General features: G+C 32.1%; 1 protein-coding gene across 1 annotated transcript; it reads left to right on the top strand.

Moving 5' to 3' along the window:
- Positions 1-4,623: 4,623 nt before the first annotated feature.
- LOC132744233 (uncharacterized) lies at positions 4,624-8,731 on the top strand. Its single transcript, XM_060732883.1, has 2 exons — positions 4,624-4,822; positions 7,695-8,731. The coding sequence occupies exon 2, from the start codon at positions 7,869-7,871 to the stop codon at positions 8,637-8,639; it is 771 nt and encodes a 256-aa protein (XP_060588866.1). The 5' UTR covers positions 4,624-4,822; positions 7,695-7,868; the 3' UTR covers positions 8,640-8,731.
- Positions 8,732-15,703: the final 6,972 nt, after the last annotated feature.

Here is a 15,703-nt window from a genome sequence, read left to right as displayed (position 1 = left end):
AAAAAACTTTAAATATCTTCTTTTAAAAAACATAAGAGCTAGAGCTTAGATATTTGGCATGAAACATTTTCTAGTGAGTGTCTACCAAGTTTGTTTAAATAAAAGCCCTGGGGTCAAAATTGCCCCGCCCCGGGGGTCATTGATTTTCCCTATATGCATATAGTAAAAACTTAAAAAAAATCTTCTCTTAAAGAACCCAAAGAGCTAGAGCTAAGATATTTAGCATGAAACATGTTCTAATGGGTGTCTACTAAGTTTGTTCAAATAAAAGCCCTGGGGTCAAAATTGGCCCCGCCCCAGGGGGTCATTGATTTTCCCTATATGCATATAGTAAAAACTTAAAAGATCTTCTTTTAAAGAACTCAAAGAGCTATGTATGGCTAAGATATTGAGCATCAAACATGTTCTAATAGGTATTTATCTAGTTTGTTCAAATAAAAGCCCTGGGGTCAAAATTAGCACCGCCCCAGGGGGTCATTGATTTTCCCTATATGCATATAGTAAAAACTTTAAAAAATTTCTTTTAAAGAACCAAAAGAGTTAGAGCTAAGATATTTAGCATGAAACATGTTCTAATAAGTGTCTACCAAGTTTGTTCAAATAAAAGCCCTGGGGTCAAAATTGGCCCCGCCCCGGGGGTCATTGATTTTCTTTATATGTGTATAGCAAAAACTTAAAATCTTCTTTGAAAAACCCAAATAGCTAGAGTTAAGATATTAAGCATGAAACATCATCTAGTAAGTGTCTACAAAGTTTGTTCAAATAAAAGCCCTGTGGTCAAAACTGGCCCGGCCCCAGGGGTGTCATTGTTTTTAACTATATGTGTATAGTGTAACTTAAAAAAAATCTTTCTTTTAAAGAGCCTAATGAGCTAGAGCTTAGATGTTTAGCATGAAACATCATCTTCTTATGGGTGTCTACCAAGTTTGTGCAAATAAAAGCCCTTGGGTTAAATTGGCCCTGCAACGTTGGGGGGGGTTGGGGGGGGCCTATATACAGGTGAGCGACCTCAGGGCCATCATGGCCCTCTTGTTTTGTTTCATTTTACACCTTTCCCAACAGTATTTCAGTCATATAGGCGGGTAGTTTCCTAACCATCGTTCCTGGAGAGTTACACCAGTACTAGACTACCTTCCTCCACGCTAAACTACCAAAGCATTCACCGGGGATCGAACCCACGCCAGAGAGGAAACTGGATTAGAAGTCATCGACTCTAACCCCTCGACCACGGAGGTGGTTATAACCAGTGTCATATTGTTACTATTGTTACTAAATGTGAACAGATACCTTAAGAGGGGGTCTTCGCTAATAGCAATAACTAATAAGGGACATACATAACATAACATGACATAAATTTTATTAGTCTTAAGCACATTAACAGCTCATCGACATTTACATATAATATAACATGTATTTATATCATGCGTAATACTTATCATCATATTTACAGAAAAGACAGAAAAACACATTAATTATACACAAAACAAAACGGCTACACACAATAATAAACAGCGAGAATTCATATACCTTATAAAAAACAGAAAGCTTGGTAAATACATCATCTATTCCTATTATGTTGAAAAATACACTAAATGATCTCTCTAAAAAGGATTGTCTGATTCTAAAAGCCTTAAGAATATATAATGCTAGCTTGATAAGCACATTTTTAATGGTCGAATTGAAAAGTTCAATTAAAAACACTTGCATGATTACAATAATAGTCACTCATATACTTCTTCTTTCTGATGTCTGTATATAATTTACATGTTAAAACGAAGTGGAATTTGTCTTCAATGTCATTCATGTCACATAGCATACATTTTCGCTGATCTCTCGATTTTCAAGGTGTCTTGCCTTTTCTATCATTTAATCATGCGATCCCATACGTATCTTTCAATTGCTCGTCTGTATTTCAAGTTATTCAATACTATGAGATACGAGGGAACTTCAAAAGTTTGTTTGATAAATATAATGAAGGACACGTGTTAATATCTATTTACCATTCTGCTATGTATAAGTCTCTTAGTCTCTGTTTCAGAACAGGCGTAAATCTTTCTATACAAACAGATGCAGGGAAAACCCATATTTCACCAAAACCAATTGAATTTAATAAATCTCTTACTTTTAATAACCAATTGTCAATAGCATTTTCAGTCAAATTTAACAATCTATCAAACAAAGTATTTAAAATACAATTACTTTTTTCTACTTCTCAGTTTTATAAAATATTTAACTGCTTTTACTTTCCGATCGATTATCAAAGGGAAACGACCAGACTCACTATAATACACAAGTGTGGTGTTGATCATGCCTTACACAGGTGGATTATAAATGATTGTATATAACCGTTGCTATTAATAATCACGATATTACATTTATGACCATAAAAAATAACAATTATAATATAATATTATATATGTATTTTATTATTTCAAAAATGTAAGAGAACTATTGATTTTGACTATTATTTTGTATGTTCAAAAGAAACTACCACATGAACTTGAAATTCTCAAAAAAATCACCAATATTAATGATAATATCCAAAAATACCCCCTATATAGTATAAATAAACTTATACCATATGGGGAGTACATTTTGAATATCATTGACCTATATATTTTGGATATTATCGTAAATATTGATAAAATTTCAAGTTCCTGTGGAAAAAAAAAACAAGTAATATTCTAATCTATAGCATGCCTACCAAAATTCATATTGATAAATGTCTTTCGTCCGCTCATTCATAAGTGATATACAATTCTGGTAAAAATCGATTAACCATTGAAAAGTTTATAAGAATATCTTGTCATCAAATGTCTACTAGTTCATCTTCACTTGCTGCATTTCTTGCTTGAACGCCCTTTGATGCTTTGCATCAATTCTTTTCTTGTGGTTATATTATTACACAGTTAAAATGAGTGCCTTACTAGTCCGGCAAATTTTGGCAAAAACTTTAAAAAAAGACAAATACTAGTAACCTAAGATTTTGTATCGCATACAAATATCTACAAATGAACAGGATAATTATGTAAGAGTGGAAACATATTTTAGTTTTGTAAAAATTTCAAAATGAGAAAAAAGAAGAAAGAACCTTCTCTCATATGGCTTTACATTGTTCTTATTATTGTTTTATCTCCTGTATGTATGTATAGATGAGACTATAATAAAATACATAACATATGTCGTTGTTTGCAGAAATATGCTATTCATATATTAATCTTAAAAAGCTTTCTACAGTGATATATCTTGTAAATCTTCTATTTTAAATTTTGTCCCTTAAATTAGATAAAAAGTATTATTTACAATAACAGTTGAGGTCGGTTTGTGATGGTAGTTGTGGCTAAGATCAGATTTGTAGGACCCAAACTATTCTGCACAATTTCAAATGAATGTAAAATGAAATGAATGTAACAGACTATATAATACATTGACAAACAACTACATGAGTAAATATGAAAAAGGGTGGCTCGGATTCCTTTGTACTACAAACAGACAAGACAAAAATTTGTACATAAAGTTCAGCGAGGTTTATAAGTATTATAACATTAACTTTTCAAATCATAGGCCTACCCTATCTGAAAGAAAAAGGGAATTTTCAAAAAAGTATACCATATCTTTACATTTTGTACGTCTCTCCGTGGGCTCTGTAGAAAAGTCAAACATTTTGTTTTCTAAGTTTTGAAAATGCTTATCCGTAATAAAATCCGAATAGGATGGTATAAATTTAATTTTTATGGTAATTAAAACATTACCTACTTCAAACATTACCACGGATTTATGTTACATATACATCCGTGACATTACCTACTTAAAAAACACAGTAGAAATTTGTCGCTAAAATTTCTGCCCGTTGATATACCCAATGAATATATTGAATTTTCTCGGACATGTATGTGCTTTGATTGTATGAACATATTTTTGACAAAGGTTACATCGTAAGCATACCTAGCCACGCAACTATAGATCGATCTACACCCTTTTTTGTATTTTTCACGTCATTTGTTGTGTTACCTTGAAGAAGGTGACATATGGAGTTATTGCCGTTTGTAAATTATAATACTTTATTTTTGTCCAGGCCAATTCTCCTACACTTTGAAAGCTATTGACTTGAAACTTCATAGGATGATAGATCTAATTTAGAATAAGTGCAGTGCATAGGAACTTGTACTCTGTACTTCATGAATTTTGAGTTATTGCCCTTTGTTAATTTTCTTACTTGATAGGCTTGTCCAGGGCATAACCTGGTCACTATCAGTTTGATTAACTCCAAATTTGGTATTTAAGCCTTTTTCATTGACACTCAGTGCAGCGCTTAAGAATCCATCACAGTCCTTCATTTGATCTGTCAGTGTGAATTTTTTTGTTTTTTGATAATTAATCTTGATGTAACATTGTTACAATCAGTTCAAATGCCACTTAAGTTAAAGGTACATGTACATTGACAGAGCGGTGTTTATAAATATTATAAATAACCTATATTTATGAAGAAAATTCCTAAATGTTCACAAGGCGACATATCCGACTCTATTTAAGTTTTACTTTCTCGAAATATTGAGAAAAAAAAGAATATCTGCAATTTATTACAAAATTAACAATAATTTGGGCGATGCATGGAAAGACAGCTAGCTTTGGTTTAGTTATTACTCTTAATTTATAAACTTTGTTTTTCATTTCCTTAGGGCCAGTTTACGATAACTGTACCTGCGGACGAGACGCTCCAAAAAATGTGACGACACAACGACCGGTCGTGACGTCTGTCATTCCAAACTGGTGTTTTAGCCCGTCTGGAGCTGACTGTAGTTGGTACAAGGACTGTCTAGAGGTAGTTATAATGGGAATATTTATTTGTTTTATATAGAGGATATTTGTTTGTTTTGCATGTAAGATTGAAATATAATTTCACTGAGTGAACACCGGATGCAATATTTTCACGAGTTGCGTAGCCACGAGTGAAAATATAATAGCTGGTGTTCACGAATGAAATATATTTCAATCTTATATGTAAAACAAATAAATTTTCTTTTTATTTCATGCTTTTTAAGTGATTTTAAGTACTTTTTTTACTGATTTTGCCGCGTAACGTCGCGTATTCTCCCTTTTGACGTCATCACATCATGACGTCACATTATCAATTTTGAAACATAGGTCTGTTACATTTCTCTAATTTTGTTACATTTTTAACATTATGTATGATGCCATCGACTTTCTTTTCCTAAAGAATCAAAATTTACGCATGACGGCATTTTTTTCTGCCTGTTATTCCTGTTAGTTATGATTTTCTTTTCATCCGCATTCAGATTTAGTCCGGCTACAGTGAAAATTATATTTTATAAATTTCACTAGTGGTTTATCAGAATATAATCATCTGATATATTACAATAAAACACTGAAAGGCATGAAACAAATACGTATTGTCCTTTTTGTTTCATAACTGTCAAAATGCAATCGAAGACTAATGTTGTTACACGAGTTATGTTTAATGTTCCATAATGTATTCATGTTATTTAAGCTTTTATATTCAGCATTTTGTTTTGATGTTTGGCAATAGGCATTTTTCAAATATTAAAATCAAATTATATACATTCTTAATAAAAATGAAAAAAAGGAATTATATATGTAGTAACAAATAATGAGTGAAATGAAAAGCTTTGGTTCTATTAAGATAGAAGTTAATACAGTCCGATTGTATTTTTTTGTATGAAACTGCTAACTATCCTCGATTTTAATTTTCAACATTATCTTTGGTTTGAATTAAGAAGACTAAGTCTAAATGTATAAGCTTTTGATGTTTACAGACAAGATCCTTGGTAGACATTAACACAGCCCTATGGAGCTCATATAATTATAGTGACAGATCAGTCTGAGGTCCTGTAATGTTTGGAACTGACTGAGAGGTCGCTATAATGCTATGAAGTTCGAAGTTCTGTGTGCTATTTCTTATATTATCCCACACTTTAATAGAATAGAATGTTGGAAGTCAACGTCAAAGAACATTATATTGCTTAAATAACAAAAATTCTAGAAACATGTACTAAAATATGATAAACAAGATCAACAAGGAAAGGCGGCAAAGACATGTTGGCGATTCGCGCTTTGCGTGTAAAATATTCTTCGTGATTACCCGCCGCTAAATGGCGGTCCGAAATAAAATATTCTCGCTTCATTTTGTCGGACTGCTGTCACTGATATTAATTTGATGTGTATTTGAGTTTATTAGCTCACCTGTCACAAAGTGACATGGTGAGCTTTTGTGATCACTTTTCGTCCGTCCTTCGTCCGTAAACATTTACTTTAATCGACATCTCCTCATAAACCGCTAATTAATTCCATCCAAACTTCACAGGAATGGTCCTTTGGTGGTCACCTTTAAAAGGTGTTCAAAGATTTTAATTCCATGCAGAACTCTGGTTGCCATGGCAACCGATAGAAAATTCTTTTAAAAAACCCGAAAGAGCTAGAGCTTAGATATTTGGCATGAAACATTTTCTGATGAGTGTCTACAAAGTTTGTTCAAAAGCCCTGAGGTCAAAATTGGCCCCGCCCCGGGGGTCATTGATTATCCTTATATGTTTATAGTAAAAACTTAAAAAATCTTTTTTTTAAAAAACTGACAGAGCTAGAGCTTAAATATTTGGCATGAAACATCTTCTAGTGAGTGTCTATCAAGTTTGTTCAAATTAAAGCCCTGGGGTCAAAATTTGCCTCACCCGGGGGAGGGTCATTGATTTTCCTTATTTGTATATAGTAAAAACTTAAAAAATCTTATTTTAAAAAACCCAAAGAGTTACAGCTTAGATATTAAGCATGAAACATCTTCTAGTGAGTGTCTACCAAGTTTGTTAAAATGAAAGACCTTGGATCAAAATTGACCCCGCCCCGGGGTACTGTACTGCTTTTCCTTATATGTCTATAGTAAAAACTTTAAAAAAATCTTCTTTTAAGAAACCCATAGAGCTAAAGCAAAGATATTGAACATTAAACATATCTTCTAGTGACTGTCTATCAAATTTGTTATAATAAAAGCCCCAGGGTTAACTTGGCCCCGCCCTGGGGTCTGATTTTTCTTAAATGTCTATAGTATAATTTTTATAAATCTTCTTTTACAAACCCCAAAGAGCTAGAGCTTAAATATTTATCAAGAAACATCTTCTAAAGGGTGTCTACCAAGTTGGTTTAAAAAAGCCCCTGGGTTAAAATTAGCCCCGCCCCAAGGGCCTATATACAGGTGAGCGATTTCAGGGCCATCATGTTGTTTATACCTGCCACCGGTTGCCCATATGGGCGAGTCCTCCAGAAGAGTATTAGTCATTTTAGATTTTTGAAGGACAGTGCAAGATACAGATACTCAAAGATGCAACAATTTCATTAGCTCTACCTGGTTCTTTAGCGTGCCATGTGTTTAAGCATTCAAACATGCGACCTCGATTGAAAGTCTCATCCGAAAGACTGCTTAGTAATTTTAGTTGGTTAGCACGGAAATCGAAGCCACAATGTCGATATTACAAGTCTCGACCTCATACCGAGTGAGCTATACGGGCTGGCTAAAAATGACATAAATAAAAAGGGTCACATATGTGTAAGGTATAATGTAATGTCATGTTTCTAACATAAACGAATCAGTAAATACACTAAGGCACTAAGGGGAACGGGAATAAAACAGAATGAGATTATATTAATATGTTTTTTTTTTTCAGAAACGCTATCCTTGTAAAGAGCATGGCAACTCGTATGCCCTTGATTATGCAGAGAAATTTTGCAATTTATACCAAGATCATTACCAAGAATTTAACTCCATTGGTCGAGAATGGATCGATGCTGTAAGGAAATGTCTACAAGTCAAACTTGTACCCATCCTTAGACCTTTTGTAATGGCAACATGCGAGAGTATCAGGCAACAGGCCTTTGATTCTCACTCTGGATGCTATCTTCATCCGGATTTTGGAAAGCCATCCATCTGTAATATTGGTGTGGGTAACTGGGCTCGTATATTTTGGACTGTAAAAGGCGCGCTTATTCAAGACGCGCCGGCAACCTTAAAACAGATGCTTGATGTTGTTTTGGCCTGTGGTGCTGATATACTATCAGCTGGAATGGAGAAGATACAGTTGATATTTCGACGAGCAAATGAATCGGTTCTGAGAAACCTTAATAACTTTGCGAATAATATTGCAGATCAAATTGCAAACAAAATGGACTGGTACAGGAGAGGAATAAGTTTTTTCGGGTACCCAACTCTGGAAAGTTCGAATCGTAAAAAACGTGCTGCTGACAATGCCACTGACACTGTTTACGTCAACATACTGATTACTGCAAAATCCGAATTTGACCTTAACGCCAACGATAGTCTACAAGCTAATGTGTCAGCGGAGGCGATAAGCGTGGCTAAATCCATTGAAAATGGCGATGTTCGCTTAAATATAACGGAGGAGATGGAGTTTATAAAATTAAGTCTTTGCATCGACTACAACTGTACCGACACTTCTCTACAAGTAGAACCAGCACCACCAGAGAAGAAAGACGGGAGTGGAGTAAATGCTGCAAATGTGAAACCGTTCACCAATGTGCTTTCAAGTACTGCGGTTGTGCTGCAAGTGTTTATGTTTTGCGTGTTAAAATGCTACAACATGTTCCTTATATAGTTTGTAGAGTTTGCACTTTGGAGGACAAACATACCTAATTATTTTATGACAAGGTATAACGCAGTATGAATTAAACATCCTGCAAAATGTTACATTTATATGCATTTATAACCCGTACTAATACTACATGAATACATGAAAATGACTTTTATAAATGGCTTACTATAGCATGTGTAAAACACACACTTGGGGTGTGAAGCTCCAGAGGCCTTGAAATAATTATATATCAATATATATATATAATATCAATGTCAATCCCAGCACATACACTTAACATATATATCAATAAAACTTATTTTAAGCTGTTTTGAAATTTAACAACTATAATTATACACGTGATAAAATGTTTGCTTGTAAAAATGAGCATACCTGCCCTCAAAATCACCTTGCATTTTATTCCATTTCCAGCGTTTTCACACAATTGTTTTGTCAATCGAAGCAGTACATATTATTGTTAACGAACATTGTCAATGTTTAGCTTCACAACAGAATATGCGAAATAAACATCAAAATAACCCGTAATCAAATGTGTAAGTACCAGCATATTCCTTAGGGTTCCGACTATAGCCATGCTAGTTATCACGTTCATTTGAATACGGCAAAGCCGAGAGCTAAGTATGAATTTGTCAAAAGAGATTGTAAATCTGGAGTAAAACGGCGATAGTTTAGATGCTTACCTCGCATATTGTGTTGTTTATAATTTAACATTTTCTAAAACCATATTATACATGTATATAATAAAATCATTAGTCCTGTATCTATCAAGTATTTAGTTTTATTAATGTTGACTTTTAAACCTCAATGTTTTGCAATATGTTTGTAGATCATTTAACATTGGTTAAGTACTTCCAATTCATGCACGAATAAAACAGCATCGTCAGCAAAAAACAGAATGAACAATTAAATCTCATTTAATGTAAAAAGTCCGTCTATGACATTATTGATTTTATGTTATAGATTATTACAAAGAATATTATTTAAACTTGGATCCCCCTGTTCGGCAGCAATGTTTGACGCGAAAAAATCCGACATATTATGTTTGTATCTTATTACAACTTTTAACGAATTTCGTACTAACGTTTGAATATTGTGTCATACGCTACGAGATGTAAAACCGTCTGATAAAAACGCAGAAAAATTATATACATACAGCACCAAATCAAAAGCTCATTTGTTGGAGGCAGTTTCCTCTGCCAGACTCGCTGCTTTGCGGAAAAAAAGGAAGTTCGACAATCATGATTACTGATGTTGATTCAGAAGGACAACGTACTTGATATGAATGGGGAATACTGGATCTTTCCCACAACCATAAGTGTCTTAATTAATAAAACCTTATGATAACAAGCACTCAAAATGTTGTTCTTTTTTTCACACCAAGACGATTACTTTTATAGAGCTACTGTTTTTCATTAGATAGTAATAAACTGTAAAAATATCGGTATAACATGTTGTTTCGTATTCCCGAGTATTAGTACCTATTCGACTACTCTTACACTTTAAAATCTTGACTATTACTTCTGTGACATGTTCCAATTTTCTGTATAAAATTCTGGAAACAAAGTGATCCCTCGGAAGCATTAATCACAACAAAATTACATCGGTTTGATTGAGTCTTTATATGAGGGCTAATGAATACGTGCAACATCCCTCACGCCCCTTCGCACCGGCTTGAGCGGTACTCAATTCTCAACACAAATAGTGCTGACATCAATGATCCCGAAGGACCAGAAAAATATAACAACACTGAAATGAAGTACGGGGCAACTTTTTACAACACGGCACTTGACGCCTGCTCTTGTGAAGTATAAAAATCTGGAAACCAAGTAATCCCTCGGAAGCATTAATCACAACAAAATTACATAAGAATTGAAGAATGTCAAAATAGCCACGTTGTATTGGTTTATGCTAAGATTTTATGAAAGAACTTACTCAAAACAGTCGCTTTTTTAGTGAAATATACTATGCTGTCTGGCATTATGTAAACTTTAATGACATTTTATTTACTTTATACACAAAACTATGTCATATATGCAACTTGGCGTTTGTAGCACAGTTGGCGAGGGTACATAAGACCCTGTTCCATATTTTGCCTCGTAGTTATTAGTAGGTTAATCTTTTCTAATTTAGCAACTTTCATTTCATTTTCTTTTCATTTGAAATCGTGAAGAATAGTAACGATATGTGTTCTACAATTCATATCGTCCCAGCAAACCAATGCATAAATCTATCGCAACTTATATTATGTACTTATATTACAACATTCCTTTATTATTATTTTTCTTTCAAATACATGTACAGTAAATTGAATATTTACAAAATATATCACATTTCTTTTTTGAAAACTTATGTCGTATTAATTCCGTCTTGCCCTTATTCTTTTACTATATCAGCTTGCAAGTCTTTTTATAACATGCTTTTATGTGTATAAATCATCTATTTATTCATGAAATAACTGAAATATATCGCATGAAAAAGTAAAGTTTAGAAAAACAATAAAACGCAATCATTCTCTAATATGATATATATTTTTAATGGGCCAAAATGATTGCGCAAAAATAAATTGCAAGTGTAATTTATTGCTTCACTAAATATTAAAGCTATTGCGTTTGTTTTATCAGCCTAATTAAATTTGCTTTTTAAAGTGATAGTTTTTTGTTATACTGGTAAAACAAAAACTCATTGTTTCACAAATGTATATACATTAGGCAGACTCGTCTTGTGTAAAAATAACAGTTTTACTTTATTGACATAGAAAAGTAACTACTATTAAATAATCTTAAATTATTCGGTGAGTCTTGAAAACATATAGCAGTTAATGGGTCATCATTTGCAAGGACAATTAGATATGTGAACAACTGAACCATGGCAAAAAAGTATAGTTATAACCGGTGTTGAATACTTTGTGAAACAGTCATAACTTTACCGTTTATAAAATAAACAAAAATTCGAAATATATCGACAAAGTAACTTCCTATCATGATAAAAAAGGCTGAATTATGTTTTCATGAGTTGTTTTTATAATTCAATCAAAATCCAAATAACAAATAGCGTGCCACTTTCGCCCGAGTTTCAAAGATTAAACTGGAAAAACTTGTATTACTCACATTATGTGTATTCTTACATTCTTCAAAACAAAACACAAAATGATCAATTTTTTGCTTCTTAATGATTAAAACCAGTTTATAAATGTAATCCGATTTATAAAAATATTGAAACATTGTTTCATTGATATAAATTGGTCCATCAAATGACAGTAACGTTAACAGTAATTGTTTTTGATTAAGCATCTTTGTTATTGATTGGTCATAAAGCATGTCGTTAGATAGAGAAAAATCCATATGCTCTAAAATGTAACTAAATGAAAAGAAACATATTCTTTGAAATATTGCTGATGGTAGACGCTGTTGTGGACAGCAGACGACCAAATGTCCTGCTGGTGCTTTTTGTTCTTTGTTTATTTTTCACATAGCTGTATGATTGTTTACCCGCTCTTCATCTCACAGATACCATGTTTTTCTGGTCCTTCGCAACATTGGTTCTGATACTTTTCGAGTTGAAGAATAAAGTATACTAGTTTCGGTACTAGATTACCTTAGAGATTTTGGAATTTATTAATTTCTGCGATAAACAGATTGAAAAAAAAACATTCTAGGATGTCGTCATAAAAATTCAGTTTTCAATCATATAAAGAGGTATACATGTATATGATTTTACCGACGTATATACCAACATGTTGTTGTAAATTCAGATATAATGCTTAGTTTAGTTGTAATATACCACGGTAAATACTTGACCTTTTTATTTTAAAGGTAATTTTGATAACGGAAGTGAAAAAATATCTGACTTCTTTTTCTGAAGGTTATTCATTGCAATGACAGACCTCATATTTTTTATAATATTTTTTTTATTGCATCAAAACAACGACAGGCAGAAATATAAAAATAATTTGAAATATTTGTGGTGGAAATTAATCAGGTATCGTATGTACAAAATTTATTTGCCTAAAGATTTACAAAAACAAAATTATGTTGCAAAACATACATGTAGAAGTTCTGTTCCCATTTTTTCTTTTCCATCGTAAACCTAATATCTTATACAGAAAAATGTGTAATTTGATTGTTTCTTTTATGTAATAACAAAACCAAACCATTGAAATCTGACGCACATCAACCAGGAAGAAATCAAAAAAGTGTTTATGTTTATTTTTCTTTTGTATCTCAAGTGTCCGAAACATGGAGAATAACAATTAACATACAGGTCTTATTATAAAAAGAAAGAAAGACTTTCCTAATAAAAAAATAGGCAAAAAAATGTCTCATATTTGTATTTTTGAAACTGATAATGGTAGAAACATATTTGAAACCGAATTTAATGAAACTTCTATCTCTGATGAAACATAAAAATTGCATCTTAGAATGTAAATAAAATTTTGTTACACCTCAATATCTACCATTATTTAAAGTCTTTATAAACATATAAAAAAGGCTTAAAATTTGAATGGATTTTATTCGAAGAATGCGTCATTAACCTCATAGTGTTCCTTTGTTTTAAATAAATTAATAATTATTCTCATATTACTTGACATTAGACAAAAGTTACATTATTTATAAGAATAAAATTTCAGATAATTATTTTTTTAGATTCGTTTGAAAAGGACATAAAAGGTGTGTAACGTTTCAGTTAAAAAAAAAGCGTGCCCTGTACCATCTCATTACAACTTTATTACATTATGCCAAAACACTAATCATGGAACTTAATCATGGAGCTTATATCTGTGCACTAATGTACTAATCCTATAGCCCTTTTTACGACGCGGTCCGTTGTCGGAAGAAGTATTTTCTCGCGAATGCGCAATCTGCATAGGGCAAAAAGAGCATCGCCCTACATAAAAATGTAACAGAAGTTCATAAAAAAATCCGAGTTTGTTTAAGGTAAAAAGTATAAAACTATATGAAATAGCTTTTAACAAACACATAAAAGAGGACACTCATAAGCTTCATAGCTTTCTGCCCAATGCCAAAATGTACTTTGTATGTTGTTAATGTTTTGTTGAATAAATACGTTTAAACCAAAAACATAAAAGATGCCTTTATAGCTTTTTGGTCAAGTTTACCATAAAATTCATGGAAAAGACGATTGTTTAAGAATTCCCTTTCACGATCACGGACCAGACATTGAGATTTACATTGTGTTTTGTTTTTTTTTTGTTTTATATATGAAATCGACGTTAATTATCATTCTGACACGTTAAAACGCATTTTAAGTTTTCAGTTTACCTGATTTTATACTTTGTCCGATTGATGCCAAACAAAAATTTTCAAAAAAAAAGTCACATAAATATATTCATATAATTTTTCAAAATATTGAGCATTTAAGATGGGTAGAGGTTAGTGAAATAAACACACTTTTTATCATCCGGTTCCTCGTACCATGTGTAAATTCAATTCAACTCAAAATGCACGTCACACAATTATTATTATTACATTTTTTTGGTCACTTCACAAAGGCGATAAACATTGATGTGATTTATACATGTATAAATAAATGATACATAAATTAAATTACGATTTTCTTAACTTAACGTGATTAACTACTGTCCAAGGATGACTGGAATAAATAAAACGCAACTTAAAACGTCATATTTTAATGTGCCTTGATATGTACTTGTGTAAAATTTGTGAAAAACGTCAAAGATTGATACTGTAATAGCTACACCGTCTCTTTGCAAACATGAAATAACCATGTTTTGACTTCTCACAAAGTATACAATGTATATGTTATGTTTAAAATCCTACACACTATAGGTGGTCACAATATGAATATAATTATAGTGTCATTTAGAAAATGGGCAGTTTTAAGTTGACCTGTCATAGGGTACGCAGCTCCAATACATAGTTTATTCATTCTTTAATTTAAATTAGACATATTCAGTAAGAATTTCATAGATTTTAATAAAAAAAAAATTGTTTGATTAAGATATTTTCGTCGAGGATGCGCATAGTATATTTTTTTTTTTAAATATTTTTTAAATGTTTAATAAAATAAAAATAAATAATCACTTGACGTAGCTGTTTTCTTTATAAAGAGGGCATCAAAAAATGAAATAAAAACAAACAAAAATAGAAATAAAGAGCACAAAAAATATTCAAATGCTCATACAAAAGACAAAGTAAATAAAACAGGAAGAACAAATAACAATATATCATCATATTAAAATGGCAGAACGCAGGGTTCGAACCTATGTGTGGAATTCATTAAACGTTACAGTGACGTTTATTTACCAACTGAGTCACTACGATAATACACATTTTTATCAGAATTAACTTTTATAGAGTTGTTGACACTCCAATCTCGGATAATATGCAGACTTACCATTTAATGGACTTCATCATGTACCTAGGACAATATGTCATGGTACTAAAACGATATTGTAAACACAACCGGTCTCGTGTCTATCTGTTTGATACTTATTGCCGTACAATAAAAATTGTGAAATATTATGTAATATAGGGGTAATACAATTTAATCTTTAACACCCTGCTGTTTCAATTTAAATTTCTGATGGTAGTCATCGTTATTGCGTTTTTGCCATACGCATAATGCGCATGCGCGTTATGCAATATTAGTTACTATGGAAAAAACGTATTGTAAAAAGGTTTATACATTGGCAACAGTAAATCTGTTATATTTATCATATATTTCTATATAGCAGTGAGAAAACCTGGGGACTTGCTAGAAATCGATTGTTGTGATTAACGAGTATTACATCTTTTGATCATATTTTAAAAACATGTAGGGATTCCTTAATTTTGATCTGGGACATAAAAATAAAAGTCCCAGTTTGATGTTCCGTTGTAGCTTGTACAGTTATAGATACTCTGCACTTTCAGCAAATATGGTCTGAATCAGGCAAAAAATCCTGTATTTTTAACAATTGGGATATTTAACTTTAAGTATGATTTAGCAAATATGACAGCAAGTGTTACCTCCCATGGACGTTTGCTTACAGATTAGCATTTGCCTTATTTTTTTCTGCCTAAATTTGAAAATATTTGTTTGTCGGT

This window comes from Ruditapes philippinarum, unplaced genomic scaffold (assembly GCF_026571515.1).
Source record: "Ruditapes philippinarum isolate M1 unplaced genomic scaffold, ASM2657151v2 ctg5536_1_1_1_1, whole genome shotgun sequence".
NCBI classification, from domain to species: Eukaryota; Metazoa; Mollusca; class Bivalvia; order Venerida; family Veneridae; genus Ruditapes; species Ruditapes philippinarum.
This window is presented reverse-complemented; position numbering and strand designations above follow the sequence as displayed.